This window comes from Haematobia irritans, chromosome 4 (assembly GCF_050003625.1).
Source record: "Haematobia irritans isolate KBUSLIRL chromosome 4, ASM5000362v1, whole genome shotgun sequence".
NCBI classification, from domain to species: domain Eukaryota; kingdom Metazoa; phylum Arthropoda; class Insecta; order Diptera; family Muscidae; genus Haematobia; species Haematobia irritans.
The window spans coordinates 113,333,578-113,349,688 of record NC_134400.1 but is presented as its reverse complement, the minus strand read 5'-3'; the positions used below and the strand labels follow the sequence as shown (position 1 = coordinate 113,349,688).

Sequence of the window (16,111 nt, the reverse complement as noted above, 5' to 3'; positions counted from 1 at the left end):
AACCTAAAAAAAATTAAATTTTTATATGAAAAACTTCTTTTGCCCATATCTCCAAAACTAAGCTTCCTAGAGCGAAAAGGACTTTAATTCGTGATCACCCCCAACAAATTTAAAAATCCACCCAAAACCTAAAAAAATTTAAATTTTGATATGAAACTAAGCGTCCTAGAGGGAAAAGGACTTTAATTCGTGACCACCCTCAAAAAATTGAAAAATCCACCCAAAACCTAAAAAAATTGAAATTTTTATATGAAAAACTTCTTTTGCCCATATCTCCTAAACTAAGCGTCCTAGAGCGAAAATGACTTTAATTCATGACCACCCTCAAAAAATTGAAAAATCCACCCAAAACCTAAAAAAATTGAAATTTTTATATGAAAAACTTCTTTTGCCCATATCTCCTAAACTAAGAGTCCTAGAGCGAAAAGGACTTTAATTCGCGACCATCCTCAAAAAATTGAAAAATCCACCCAAAACCTAAAAAAATTGAAATTTTTATATGAAAAACTTCTTTTGTCCATATCTCCTAAACTAAGCGTCCTAGAGCGAAAAGGACTTTAATTCGTGACCACCCCCAAAAAATTTAAAAATCCACCCAAAACCTAAAAAAATTTAAATTTTTATATGAAAAACTTCTTTTGCCCATATCTCCTTAAATATGCGTCCTAGAGCGGAAAGGACTTTAATTCGTGACCACCCTCAAAAAATTGAAAAATCCATCCAAAACCTAAAAAAATTTAAATTTTTATATGAAAAACTTCTTTTGCCCATATCTCCTAAACTAAGCGTCCTAGAGCGAAAAGGACTTTAATTCGTGACCACCCCCAAAAAATTTAAAAATCCACCCAAAACCTAAAAAAATTTAAATTTTTATATGAAAAACTTCTTTTGCCCATATCTCCTTAAATATGCGTCCTAGAGCGAAAAGGACTTTAATTCGTGACCACCCTCAAAAAATTGAAAAATCCACCCAAAACCTAAAAAAATTGAAATTTTTATATGAAAAACTTGTTTTGCCCATATCTCCTAAACTAAGCGTCCTAGAGCGAAAAGGACTTTAATTCGTGACCACCCTCAAAAAATTGAAAAATCCACCCAAAACCTAAAAAAAATGAAATTTTTATATGAAAAACTTCTTTTGCATATATCTCCTAAACTAAGCGTCCTAGAGCGAAAAGGACTTTAATTCGTGACCACCCTCAAAAAATTGAAAAATCCACCCAAAACCTAAAAAAATTTAAATTTTTATATGAAAAACTTCTTTTGCCCATATCTCCTAAACTAAGCGTCCTAGAGCGAAAAGGACTTTAATTCGTGACCACCCCCAAAAAATTGAAAAATCCACCCAAAACCTAAAAAAATTTAAATTTTTATATGAAAAACTTCTTTTGCCCATATCTCCTTATATACGCGTCCTAGAGCGAAAAGGACTTTAATTCGTGACCACCCCCAAAAAATTGAAAAATCCACCCAAAACCTAAAAAAATTGAAATTTTTATATGAAAAACTTCTTTTGCCCATATCTCCTAAACTAAGCGTCCTAGAGCGAAAAGGACTTTAATTCGTGACCACCCTCAAAAAATTGAAAAATCCACCCAAAACCTAAAAAAATTGATATTTTTATATGAAAAAATTCTTTTGCCCATATCTCCTAAACTAAGCGTCCTAGCGCGAAAAGGACTTTAATTCGTGACCACCCTCAAAAAATTGAAAAATCCACCCAAAACCTAAAAAAATTTAAATTTTTATATGAAAAACTTCTTTTGCCAATATCTCCTTAAATATGCGTCCTAGAGCGAAAAGGACTTTAATTCGTGACCACCCTCAAAAAATTGAAAAATCCACCCAAAACCTAGAAAAATTGAAATTTTTATATGAAAAACTTCTTTTGCCCATATCTCCTAAACTAAGCGTCCTAGAGCGAAAAGGACTTTAATTCTTGACCACCCCCAAAAAATTGAAAAATCCACCCAAAACCTAAAAAAATTTAAATTTTTATATGAAAAACTTCTTTTGCCCATATCTTCTAAACTAAGCGTCCTGGAGCGAAAAGGACTTGAATTCGTGACCACCCCCCAAAAAATTGAAAAATCCACCCAAAACCTAAAAAAATTTGCCCATATCTCCTAAACTAAGCGTCCTAGAGCGAAAAGGACTTTAATTCTTGACCACCCCCAAAAAATTGAAAAATCCACCCAAAACCTAAAAAAATTTAAATTTTTATATGAAAAACTTCTTTTGCCCATATCTTCTAAACTAAGCGTCCTAGAGCGAAAAGGACTTTAATTCGTGACCACCCCCCAAAAAATTGAAAAATCCACCCAAAACCTAAAAAAATTGAAATTTTTATATGAAAAACTTCTTTTGCCCATATCTCCTTAAATATGCGTCCTAGAGCGTAAAGGACTTTAATTCGTGACCAACCTCAAAAAATTTAAAAATCCACCTAAAACCTAAAAAATTTAAATTTTTATATGAAAAACTTCTTTTGTCCATATCTCCTTAAATATGCGTCCTAGAGCGAAAAGGACTTTAATTCGTGACCACCCTCAAAAAATTGAAAAATCCACCCAAAACCTAAAAAAATTGAAATTTTTATATGAAAAACTTGTTTTGCCCATATCTCCTAAACTAAGAGTCCTAGAGCGAAAACGAATTTAATTCATGACCACCCTCAAAAAATTGAAAAATCCACCCAAAACCTAAAAAAAATTAAATTTTTATATGAAAAACTTCTTTTGCCCATATCTCCAAAACTAAGCTTCCTAGAGCGAAAAGGACTTTAATTCGTGACCACCCCCAACAAATTTAAAAATCCACCCAAAACCTAAAAAACTTTAAATTTTTATATGAAACTAAGCGTCCTAGAGCGAAAAGGACTTTAATTCGTGACCACCCTCAAAAAATTGAAAAATCCACCCAAAACCTAAAAAAATTTAAATTTTTATATGAAAAACTTCTTTTGCCCATATCTCCTAAACTAAGCGTCCTAGAGCGAAAATGACTTTAATTCATGACCACCCTCAAAAAATTGAAAAATCCACCCAAAACCTAAAAAAATTGAAATTTTTATATGAAAAACTTCTTTTGCCCATATCTCCTAAACTAAGCGTCCTAGAGCGAAAAGGACTTTAATTCGCGACCATCCTCAAAAAATTGAAAAATCCACCCAAAACCTAAAAAAATTGAAATTTTTATATGAAAAACTTCTTTTGTCCATATCTCCTTAAATATGCGTCCTAGAGCGAAAAGGAGTTTAATTCATGACCACCCTCAAAAAATTGAAAAATCCACCCAAAACCTAAAAAAATTGAAATTTTTTTATGAAAAACTTCTTTTGCCCATATCTCCTAAACAAAGCGTCCTAGAGCGAAAAGGACTTTAATTCATGACCACCCTCAAAAAATTGAAAAATCCACCCAAAACCTAAAAAAATTTAAATTTTTATATGAAAAACTTCTTTTGCCCATATCTCCAAAATTAAGCGTCCTAGAGCGAAAAGGACTTTAATTCATGACCACCCTCAAAAAATTGAAAAATCCACCCAAAACCTAAAAAAATTGAAATTTTTATATGAAAAACTTCTTTTGCCCATATCTCCTAAACAACGCGTCCTAGAGCGAAAAGGACTTTAATTCATGACCACCCTCAAAAAATTGAAAAATCCACCCAAAACCTAAAAAAAATTTAAATTTTTATATGAAAAACTTCTTTTGCCCATATCTCCTAAACTAAGCGTCCTAGAGCGAAAAGGACTTTAATTCATGACCACCCTCAAAAAATTGAAAAATCCACCCAAAACCTAAAAAAATTTAAATTTTTATATGAAAAACTTCTTTTGCCGAAAAGGACTTTAATTCATGACCACCCTCAAAAAATTGAAAAATCCACCCAAAACCTAAAAAAAATTAAATTTTTATATGAAAAACTTCTTTTGCCAATATCTCCTTAAATATGCGTCCTAGAGCGAAAAGGACTTTAATTCGTGACCACCCTCAAAAAATTGAAAAATCTTCCCAAAACTTAAAAAAATTGAAATTTTTATATGAAAAACTTCTTTTGCCCTTATCTCCTAAACTAAGCGTCCTAGAGCGAAAAGGACTTTAATTCGTGACCACCCCCAAAAACTTGAAAAATCCACCCAAAACCTAAAAAAAATTAAATTTTTATATGAAAAACTACTTTTGACCATATCTCCTAAACTAAGCGTCCTAGAGCGAAAAGGACTTTAATTCGTGACCACCCTCAAAAAATTGAAAAATCCACCCAAAACCTAAAAAAATTGAAATTTTTATATGAAAAACTTCTTTTGCCCATATCTCCTAAACTAAGCGTCCTAGAGCGAAAAGGACTTTAATTCGTGACCACCCCCAAAAACTTGAAAAATCCACCCAAAACCTAAAAAAAATTAAATTTTTATATGAAAAACTACTTTTGACCATATCTCCTAAACTAAGCGTCCTAGAGCGAAAAGGACTTTAATTCGTGACCACCCTCAAAAAATTGAAAAATCCACCCAAAACCTAAAAAAAATGAAATTTTTATATGAAAAACTTCTTTTGCCCATATCTCCTTAAATATGCGTCTTAGAGCGAAAAGGACTTTAATTCGTGACCACCCTCAAAAATTTAAAAAATCCACCCAAAACCTAAAAAAATTGAAATTTTTATATGAAAAACTTCTTTTGCATATATCTCCTAAACTAAGCGTCCTAGAGCGAAAAGGACTTTAATTCGTGACCACCCCCAAAAAATTGAAAAATCCACCCAAAACCTAAAAAAATTGAAATTTTTATATGAAAAACTTCTTTTGCATATATCTCCTAAACTAAGCGTCCTAGAGCGAAAAGGACTTTAATTCGTGACCACCCTCAAAAAATTGAAAAATCCACCCAAAACCTAAAAAAATTTAAATTTTTATATGAAAAACTTCTTTTGCCCATATCTCCAAAACTAAGCGTCCTAGAGCGAAAAGGACTTTAATTCGTGACCACCCCCAAAAAATTGAAAAATCCACCCAAAACCTAAAAAAATTTAAATTTTTATATGAAAAACTTCTTTTGCCCATATCTCCTTATATACGCGTCCTAGAGCGAAAAGGACTTTAATTCGTGACCACCCCCAAAAAATTGAAAAATCCACCCAAAACCTAAAAAAATTGAAATTTTTATATGAAAAACTTCTTTTGCCCATATCTCCTAAACTAAGCGTCCTAGAGCGAAAAGGACTTTAATTCGTGACCACCCTCAAAAAATTGAAAAATCCACCCAAAACCTAAAAAAATTGAAATTTTTATATGAAAAAATTCTTTTGCCCATATCTCCTAAACTAAGCGTCCTAGCGCGAAAAGCACTTTAATTCGTGACCACCCTCAAAAAATTGAAAAATCCACCCAAAACCTAAAAAAATTTAAATTTTTATATGAAAAACTTCTTTTGCCAATATCTCCTTAAATATGCGTCCTAGAGCGAAAAGGACTTTAATTCGTGACCACCCTCAAAAAATTGAAAAATCCACCCAAAACCTAGAAAAATTGAAATTTTTATATGAAAAACTTCTTTTGCCCATATCTCCTAAACTAAGCGTCCTAGAGCGAAAAGGACTTTAATTCTTGACCACCCCCAAAAAATTGAAAAATCCACCCAAAACCTAAAAAAATTTAAATTTTTATATGAAAAACTTCTTTTGCCCATATCTTCTAAACTAAGCGTCCTAGAGCGAAAAGGACTTGAATTCGTGACCACCCCCCAAAAAATTGAAAAATCCACCCAAAACCTAAAAAAATTTGCCCATATCTCCTAAACTAAGCGTCCTAGAGCGAAAAGGACTTTAATTCTTGACCACCCCCAAAAAATTGAAAAATCCACCCAAAACCTAAAAAAATTTAAATTTTTATATGAAAAACTTCTTTTGCCCATATCTTCTAAACTAAGCGTCCTAGAGCGAAAAGGACTTTAATTCGTGACCACCCCCCAAAAAATTGAAAAATCCACCCAAAACCTAAAAAAATTGATATTTTTATATGAAAAACTTCTTTTGCCCATATCTCCTTAAATATGCGTCCTAGAGCGTAAAGGACTTTAATTCGTGACCAACCTCAAAAAATTTAAAAATCCACCTAAAACCTAAAAAATTTAAATTTTTATATGAAAAACTTCTTTTGTCCATATCTCCTTAAATATGCGTCCTAGAGCGAAAAGGACTTTAATTCGTGACCACCCTCAAAAAATTGAAAAATCCACCCAAAACCTAAAAAAATTGAAATTTTTATATGAAAAACTTGTTTTGCCCATATCTCCTAAACTAAGAGTCCTAGAGCGAAAACGAATTTAATTCATGACCACCCTCAAAAAATTGAAAAATCCACCCAAAACCTAAAAAAAATTAAATTTTTATATGAAAAACTTCTTTTGCCCATATCTCCAAAACTAAGCTTCCTAGAGCGAAAAGGACTTTAATTCGTGACCACCCCCAACAAATTTAAAAATCCACCCAAAACCTAAAAAACTTTAAATTTTTATATGAAACTAAGGGTCCTAGAGCGAAAAGGACTTTAATTCGTGACCACCCTCAAAAAATTGAAAAATCCACCCAAAACCTAAAAAAATTTAAATTTTTATATGAAAAACTTCTTTTGCCCATATCTCCTAAACTAAGCGTCCTAGAGCGAAAATGACTTTAATTCATGACCACCCTCAAAAAATTGAAAAATCCACCCAAAACCTAAAAAAATTGAAATTTTTATATGAAAAACTTCTTTTGCCCATATCTCCTAAACTAAGCGTCCTAGAGCGAAAAGGACTTTAATTCGCGACCATCCTCAAAAAATTGAAAAATCCACCCAAAACCTAAAAAAATTGAAATTTTTATATGAAAAACTTCTTTTGTCCATATCTCCTTAAATATGCGTCCTAGAGCGAAAAGGACTTTAATTCATGACCACCCTCAAAAAATTGAAAAATCCACCCAAAACCTAAAAAAATTGAAATTTTTTTATGAAAAGCTTCTTTTGCCCATATCTCCAAAATTAAGCGTCCTAGAGCGAAAAGGACTTTAATTCATGACCACCCTCAAAAAATTGAAAAATCCACCCAAAACCTAAAAAAATTGAAATTTTTATATGAAAAACTTCTTTTGCCCATATCTCCTAAACAACGCGTCCTAGAGCGAAAAGGACTTTAATTCATGACCACCCTCAAAAAATTGAAAAATCCACCCAAAACCTAAAAAAAATTTAAATTTTTATATGAAAAACTTCTTTTGCCCATATCTCCTAAACTAAGCGTCCTAGAGCGAAAAGGACTTTAATTCATGACCACCCTCAAAAAATTGAAAAATCCACCCAAAACCTAAAAAAATTTAAATTTTTATATGAAAAACTTCTTTTGCCGAAAAGGACTTTAATTCATGACCACCCTCAAAAAATTGAAAAATCCACCCAAAACCTAAAAAAAATTAAATTTTTATATGAAAAACTTCTTTTGCCAATATCTCCTTAAATATGCGTCCTAGAGCGAAAAGGACTTTAATTCGTGACCACCCTCAAAAAATTGAAAAATCTACCCAAAACTTAAAAAAATTGAAATTTTTATATGAAAAACTTCTTTTGCCCTTATCTCCTAAACTAAGCGTCCTAGAGCGAAAAGGACTTTAATTCGTGACCACCCCCAAAAACTTGAAAAATCCACCCAAAACCTAAAAAAATTGAAATTTTTATATGAAAAACTTCTTTTGCCCATATCTCCTAAACTAAGCGTCCTAGAGCGAAAAGGACTTTAATTCATGACCACCCTCAAAAAATTGAAAAATCCACCCAAAACCTAAAAAAATTGAAATTTTTATATGAAAAACTTCTTTTGCCCATATCTCCTTAAATATGCGCCCTAGAGCGAAAAGGACTTTAATTCGTGAACACCCTCAAAAAATTGAAAAATCCACCTAAAACCTAAAAAAATTGAAATTTTTATATGAAAAACTTCTTTTGTCCATATCTCCTTAAATATGCGTCCTAGAGCGAAAAGGACTTTAATTCGTGACCACCCCCAAAAAATTGAAAAATCCACCCAAAACCTAAAAAAATTGAAATTTTTATATGAAAAACTTCTTTTGCCCATATCTCCTTAAATATGCGCCCTAGAGCGTAAAGGACTTTAATTCGTGACCACCCTCAAAAAATTAAAAAATCCAACCAAAACCTAAAAAAATTGAAATTTTTATATGAAAAACTTCTTTTGCCCATATCTCCTTAAATATGCGTCCTAGAGCGAAAAGGACTTTAATTCGTGACCACCCTCAAAAAATTGAAAAATCCACCCAAAACCTAAAAAAATTTAAATTTTTATATGAAAAACTTCTTTTGCCCATATCTCCTTAAATATACGTCCTAGAGCGAAAAGGACTTTAATTCGTGACCACCCTCAAAAAATTGAAAAATCCACCCAAAACCTAAAAAAATTGAAATTTTTATATGAAAAACTTCTTTTGCCCATATCTCCTAAACTAAGCGTCCTAGAGCGAAAAGGACTTTAATTCGTGACCACCCCCAAAAAATTGAAAAATCCACCCAAAACCTAAAAAAATTTAAATTTTTATATGAAAAACTTCTTTTGCCCATATCTCCTTACATACGCGTCCTAGAGCGAAAAGGACTTTAATTCGTGACCACCCCCAAAAAATTGAAACATCCACCCAAAACCTAAAAAAATTGAAATTTGTATATGAAAAACTTCTTTTGCCCATATCTCCTAAACTAAGCGTCCTAGAGCGAAAAGGACTTTAATTCGTGACCACCCTCAAAAAATTGAAAAATCCACCCAAAACCTAAAAAAATTGAAATTTTTATATGAAAAAATTCTTTTGCCCATATCTCCTAAACTAAGCGTCCTAGCGCGAAAAGGACTTTAATTCGTGACCACCCTCAAAAAATTGAAAAATCCACCCAAAACCTAAAAAAAATTAAATTTTTATATGAAAAACTTCTTTTGCCAATATCTCCTTAAATATGCGTCCTAGAGCGAAAAGGACTTTAATTCGTGACCACCCTCAAAAAATTGAAAAATCCACCCAAAACCTAGAAAAATTGAAATTTTTATATGAAAAACTTCTTTTGCCCATATCTCCTAAACTAAGCGTCCTAGAGCGAAAAGGACTTTAATTCTTGACCACCCCCAAAAAATTGAAAAATCCACCCAAAACCTAAAAAAATTTAAATTTTTATATGAAAAACTTCTTTTGCCCATATCTCCTAAACTAAACGTCCTAGAGCGAAAAGGACTTTAATTCGTGACCACCCCCAAAAAAATTGAAAAATCCACCCAAAACCTAAAAAAATTGAAATTTTTATATGAAAAACTTCTTTTGTCCATATCTCCTTAAATATGTGCCCTAGAGCGAAAAGGACTTTAATTCGTGACCACCCCCCAAAAAATTGAAAAATCCACCCAAAACCTAAAAAAATTGAAATTTTTATATAAAAAACTTCTTTTGCCCATATCTCCTTAAATATGCGTCCTAGAGCGTAAAGGACTTTAATTCGCGACCACCCTCAAAAAATTGAAAAATCCACCCAAAACCTAAAAAAATTGAAATTTTTATATGAAAAACTTGTTTTGCCCATATCTCCTAAACTAAGAGTCCTAGAGCGAAAAGGACTTTAATTCGTGACCACCCTCAAAAAATTGAAAAATCCACCCAAAACCTAAAAAAATTTAAATTTTTATATGAAAAACTTCTTTTGCCCATATCTCCTAAACTAAGCGTCCTAGAGCGAAAATGACTTTAATTCATGACCATCCTCAAAAAATTGAAAAATCCACCCAAAACCTAAAAAAATTGAAATTTTTATATGAAAAACTTCTTTTGCCCATATCTCCTAAACAACGCGTCCTAGAGCGAAAAGGACTTTAATTCATGACCACCCTCAAAATTGAAAAATCCACCCAAAACCTAAAAAAATTTAAATTTTTATATGAAAAACTTCTTTTGCCCATATCTCCTAATCTAAGCGTCCTAGAGCGAAAAGGACTTTAATTCATGACCACCCTCAAAAAATTGAAAAATCCACCCAAAACCTAAAAAAATTTAAATTTTTATATGAAAAACTTCTTTTGCCCATATCTCCTAAACTAAGCGTCCTAGAGCGAAAAGGACTTTAATTCGTGACCACCCTCAAAAAATTGAAAAATCCACCCAAAACCTAGTAAAATTGAAATTTTTATATGAAAAACTTCTTTTGCCCATATCTCCTAAACTAAGCGTCCTAGAGCGAAAAGGACTTTAATTCGTGACCACCCCCAAAAAATTGAAAAATCCACCCAAAACCTAAAAAAATTTAAATTTTTATATGAAAAACTTCTTTTGCCCATATCTCCTAAACTAAGCGTCCTAGAGCGAAAAGGACTTTAATTCGTGACCACCCCCAAAAAAATTGAAAAATCCACCCAAAACCTAAAAAAATTGAAATTTTTATATGAAAAACTTCTTTTGCCCATATCTCCTTAAATATGTGCCCTAGAGCGAAAAGGACTTTAATTCGTGACCACCCCCCAAAAAATTGCAAAATCCACCCAAAACCTAAAAAAATTTAAATTTTTATATGAAAAACTTCTTTTGCCCATATATCCTTAAATATGCGTCCTAGAGCGAAAAGGACTTTAATTCGTGACCACCCTCAAAAAATTGAAAAATCTACCCAAAACTTAAAAAAATTGAAATTTTTATATGAAAACCTTATTTTGCCCTTATCTCCTAAACTAAGCGTCCTAGAGCGAAAAGGACTTTAATTCGTGACCACCCCCAAAAACTTGAAAAATCCACCCAAAACCTAAAAAAAATTAAATTTTTATATGAAAAACTTCTTTTGCCCATATCTCCTAAACTAAGCGTCCTAGAGCGAAAAGGACTTTAATTCGTGACCACCCTCAAAAAATTGAAAAATCCACCCAAAAACCTAAAAAAATTGAAATTTTTATATGAAAAACTTCTTTTGCCCATATCTCCTAAACTAAGCGTCCTAGAGCGAAAAGGACTTTAATTCATGACCACCCTCAAAAAATTGAAAAATCCACCCAAAACCTAAAAAAATTGAAATTTTTATATGAAAAACTTCTTTTGCCCATATCTCCTTAAATATGCGCCCTAGAGCGAAAAGGACTTTAATTCGTGAACACCCTCAAAAAATTGAAAAATCCACCTAAAACCTAAAAAAATTGAAATTTTTATATGAAAAACTTCTTTTGTCCATATCTCCTTAAATATGCGTCCTAGAGCGAAAAGGACTTTAATTCGTGACCACCCCCAAAAAATTGAAAAATCCACCCAAAACCTAAAAAAATTGAAATTTTTATATGAAAAACTTCTTTTGCCCATATCTCCTTAAATATGCGCCCTAGAGCGTAAAGGACTTTAATTCGTGACCACCCTCAAAAAATTAAAAAATCCAACCAAAACCTAAAAAAATTGAAATTTTTATATGAAAAACTTCTTTTGCCCATATCTCCTTAAATATGCGTCCTAGAGCGAAAAGGACTTTAATTCGTGACCACCCTCAAAAAATTGAAAAATCCACCCAAAACCTAAAAAAATTTAAATTTTTATATGAAAAACTTATTTTGCCCATATCTCCTTAAATATACGTCCTAGAGCGAAAAGGACTTTAATTCGTGACCACCCTCAAAAAATTGAAAAATCCACCCAAAACCTAAAAAAATTGAAATTTTTATATGAAAAACTTCTTTTGCCCATATCTCCTAAACTAAGCGTCCTAGAGCGAAAAGGACTTTAATTCGTGACCACCCCCAAAAAATTGAAAAATCCACCCAAAACCTAAAAAAATTTAAATTTTTATATGAAAAACTTCTTTTGCCCATATCTCCTTATATACGCGTCCTAGAGCGAAAAGGACTTTAATTCGTGACCACCCCCAAAAAATTGAAAAATCCACCCAAAACCTAAAAAAATTGAAATTTTTATATGAAAAACTTCTTTTGCCCATATCTCCTAAACTAAGCGTCCTAGAGCGAAAAGGACTTTAATTCGTGACCACCCTCAAAAAATTGAAAAATCCACCCAAAACCTAAAAAAATTGAAATTTTTATATGAAAAAATTCTTTTGCCCATATCTCCTAAACTAAGCGTCCTAGCGCGAAAAGGACTTTAATTCGTGACCACCCTCAAAAAATTGAAAAATCCACCCAAAACCTAAAAAAAATTAAATTTTTATATGAAAAACTTCTTTTGCCAATATCTCCTTAAATATACGTCCTAGAGCGAAAAGGACTTTAATTCGTGACCACCCTCAAAAAATTGAAAAATCCACCCAAAACCTAGAAAAATTGAAATTTTTATATGAAAAACTTCTTTTGCCCATATCTCCTAAACTAAGCGTCCTAGAGCGAAAAGGACTTTAATTCTTGACCACCCCCAAAAAATTGAAAAATCCACCCAAAACCTAAAAAAATTTAAATTTTTATATGAAAAACTTCTTTTGCCCATATCTCCTAAACTAAACGTCCTAGAGCGAAAAGGACTTTAATTCGTGACCACCCCCAAAAAAATTGAAAAATCCACCCAAAACCTAAAAAAATTGAAATTTTTATATGAAAAACTTCTTTTGCCCATATCTCCTTAAATATGTGCCCTAGAGCGAAAAGGACTTTAATTCGTGACCACCCCCAAAAAATTGAAAAATCCACCCAAAACCTAAAAAAATTGAAATTTTTATATGAAAAACTTCTTTTGCCCATATCTCCTTAAATATGCGTCCTAGAGCGTAAAGGACTTTAATTCGTGACCAACCTCAAAAAATTGAAAAATCCACCTAAAACCTAAAAAATTTAAATTTTTATATGAAAAACTTCTTTTGTCCATATCTCCTTAAATATGCGTCCTAGAGCGAAAAGGACTTTAATTCGCGACCACCCTCAAAAAATTGAAAAATCCACCCAAAACCTAAAAAAATTGAAATTTTTATATGAAAAACTTGTTTTGCCCATATCTCCTAAACTAAGAGTCCTAGAGCGAAAAGGACTTTAATTCGTGACCACCCTCAAAAAATTGAAAAATCCACCCAAAACCTAAAAAAATTTAAATTTTTATATGAAAAACTTCTTTTGCCCATATCTCCTAAACTAAGCGTCCTAGAGCGAAAATGACTTTAATTCATGACCACCCTCAAAAAATTGAAAAATCCACCCAAAACCTAAAAAAATTGAAATTTTTATATGAAAAACTTCTTTTGCCCATATCTCCTAAACTAAGCGTCCTAGAGCGAAAAGGACTTTAATTCGTGACCACCCCCAAAAAATTTAAAAATCCACCCAAAACCTAAAAAAATTTAAATTTTTATATGAAAAACTTCTTTTGCCCATATCTCCTTAAATATGCGTCCTAGAGCGAAAAGGACTTTAATTCGTGACCACCCTCAAAAAATTGAAAAATCCACCCAAAACCTAAAAAAATTGAAATTTTTATATGAAAAACTTGTTTTGCCCATATCTCCTAAACTAAGCGTCCTAGAGCGAAAAGGACTTTAATTCGTGACCACCCTCAAAAAATTGAAAAATCCACCCAAAACCTAAAAAAAATGAAATTTTTATATGAAAAACTTCTTTTGCCCATATCTCCTTAAATATGCGTCTTAGAGCGAAAAGGACTTTAATTCGTGACCACCCTCAAAAAATTAAAAAATCCACCCAAAACCTAAAAAAATTGAAATTTTTATATGAAAAACTTCTTTTGCATATATCTCCTAAACTAAGCGTCCTAGAGCGAAAAGGACTTTAATTCGTGACCACCCCCAAAAAAATTGAAAAATCCACCCAAAACCTAAAAAAATTTAAATTTTTATATGAAAAACTTCTTTTGTCCATATCTCCTTAAATATGCGTCCTAGAGCGAAAAGGACTTTAATTCATGACCACCCTCAAAAAATTGAAAAATCCACCCAAAACCTAAAAAAATTGAAATTTTTATATGAAAAACTTCTTTTGCCCATATCTCCTAAACAAAGCGTCCTAGAGCGAAAAGGACTTTAATTCATGACCACCCTCAAAAAATTGAAAAATCCACCCAAAACCTAAAAAAATTTAAATTTTTATATGAAAAACTTCTTTTGCCCATATCTCCAAAATTAAGCGTCCTAGAGCGAAAAGGACTTTAATTCGTGACCACCCCCAAAAAATTTAAAAATCCACCCAAAAACCTTGTAATGTTTGTCGTTTTTAATTTAGTGATGTGGATGAAGATGTGTGGAATTCTTGTTGTGTTTTACATTTAAATTGCCTGCCTAAGTGGTTTGCCGGCGCTTAAAAACGCCACGGGCAGAAAAAGGTTTTTATATTTTTCTTTGCAGGCACAACCAGGTGCCACAGCAAGTATATCCTTTTTAAATGAAAATGCCGGTTTAGGCTTTCAAAACTGAAATGATTGACTTTATTGAAAATTGTTCATCTTTTATACTTAAATAACGGTATTTATAATTTTTAATTCTTTTTTCAACATTATCCTTAAAAATAAACAACAATCCTTAAACATAACATATGATCTAAACTTATAACTAAACAGCTGATTAAAAATACAATTATTCTCAAACTACTTAACAGCTGATTCATACATATAATGCCGTTTACACTACACCCTCACCCTATAAAAAAAATAATTTTTGAATATTCATATGAAAAAATTATTTTTACAAATATTAAATTATTAAATTCAGTTACATTTTAATTCTTTGTTATAAAAAAAATTCATTTGTGTTATCATCATAGTGGAAAATTTCTTTAAAGAATACATAATATATAATTAGGTTGAATTCATTGTTAAATAATTCCATGGTTTTAACATATTATTATGGAATTTCTTTATTTTTCCATCGACATTTATAAAACTATTTACGCCCTCTCTATTTACAATTTCATATGGGCCTAGATACGGTGATTGATTCTTTTTCTATTCATCTGGCGTAAAAGTACAAAATCGCCTTCTTTCAAAATAAGTGGTTTAGAAGTTTGATTACTAAGAACTCTCTTTATTTTCGATTTCTCTAAATATTCTTTTGACTTAGCAAGAGAATACTTAAGTCTTTGCTTCAACTCATTGGCGTAATCATCCATATTGTAACATTTTTTAGCTGTTCTTATTTCATCGTTCGGTAAATAAGGTAACCTACCAAAAACTAGCTCATATGGTGAATAATTAGTATCAACATGAGGTGTTGTATTATAGGCAAACGTAAAATATGGTATCCAAGAGTCCCATTCATCATCTTTGGTGAAATTTAATAAAAATTCGTTAAGAACTCTATGATTTCGCTCTATTGAACCCAATGTCTCGTGGTGGTATGGGGCACTAAATATTTGCTTTATATCCAATAAACGACATACTTCCGCCATTAGCTGATTCGTAAACTCTGTACCCTTATCTGACTTTAGAACTTTAAAATTCCCATAAATTAAAATGAATTTCTCTACGAGAGTTTTCGCAACAGTTTTCGCGTCTTTTGTCTCCATTGGATATGCTACAACATACTTTGTTAATTCACATTGTATAGTTAAAATATACCTGTTATTATTAGAAACCCTTAATGGACCTACTGTATTTATTGATATTGTTTCAAAACTTGTTCCTGGTGTATCTGTCATCGTAAGTGTTTCTTTTGTGTGTCTAGTCTGTTTGTTCAATTTACATTGTGGGCAACTTAAGACATATCTCTTGACCATTTTTGACATATTCTTCCATATGTATCGCTGTTTTAATTTCAGTAATGTTTTGCGGACTCCTAAATGTCCTCCGTGTGGTGAGTCGTGGTATTCTGCTATTATTTTCATTTGTGTATGTGTGCAATTTATTCTTTTCGGTTCTTCATATAATATAATTTTCAAATTTACTTTATTCTTTTGTATTAATTTATTCATGATTGTTTTGAATTCTTCCATGGCCATGGATTTGAACAATGCATCGTTTTTGTTCATCGCTAATTCTTTTATTCTTTGCTGTTTCATTCATCTTCAATACAAGTTTCTCCAAAGTCACCTTAGTGTTCGATGGATTATCGCTATATATCACAGATACATTGTTATTATTTATCTCAAATAATGTTTTCTTTCTCTGCATAT

At 31.6% G+C, this 16,111-nt stretch overlaps 1 protein-coding gene across 1 annotated transcript in view; it reads left to right on the top strand.

Moving 5' to 3' along the window:
- LOC142235719 (uncharacterized) overlaps positions 1-14,418 on the top strand; it is a 40,149-nt gene extending 25,731 nt beyond the window's left edge. The window contains exon 5 of the mRNA XM_075306979.1: positions 14,289-14,418. Within this exon, the coding sequence (XP_075163094.1) occupies positions 14,289-14,418 (130 nt within the window). The remainder of the gene's footprint in view (positions 1-14,288) is intronic.
- The last annotated feature ends 1,693 nt before the right edge of the window (positions 14,419-16,111 follow it).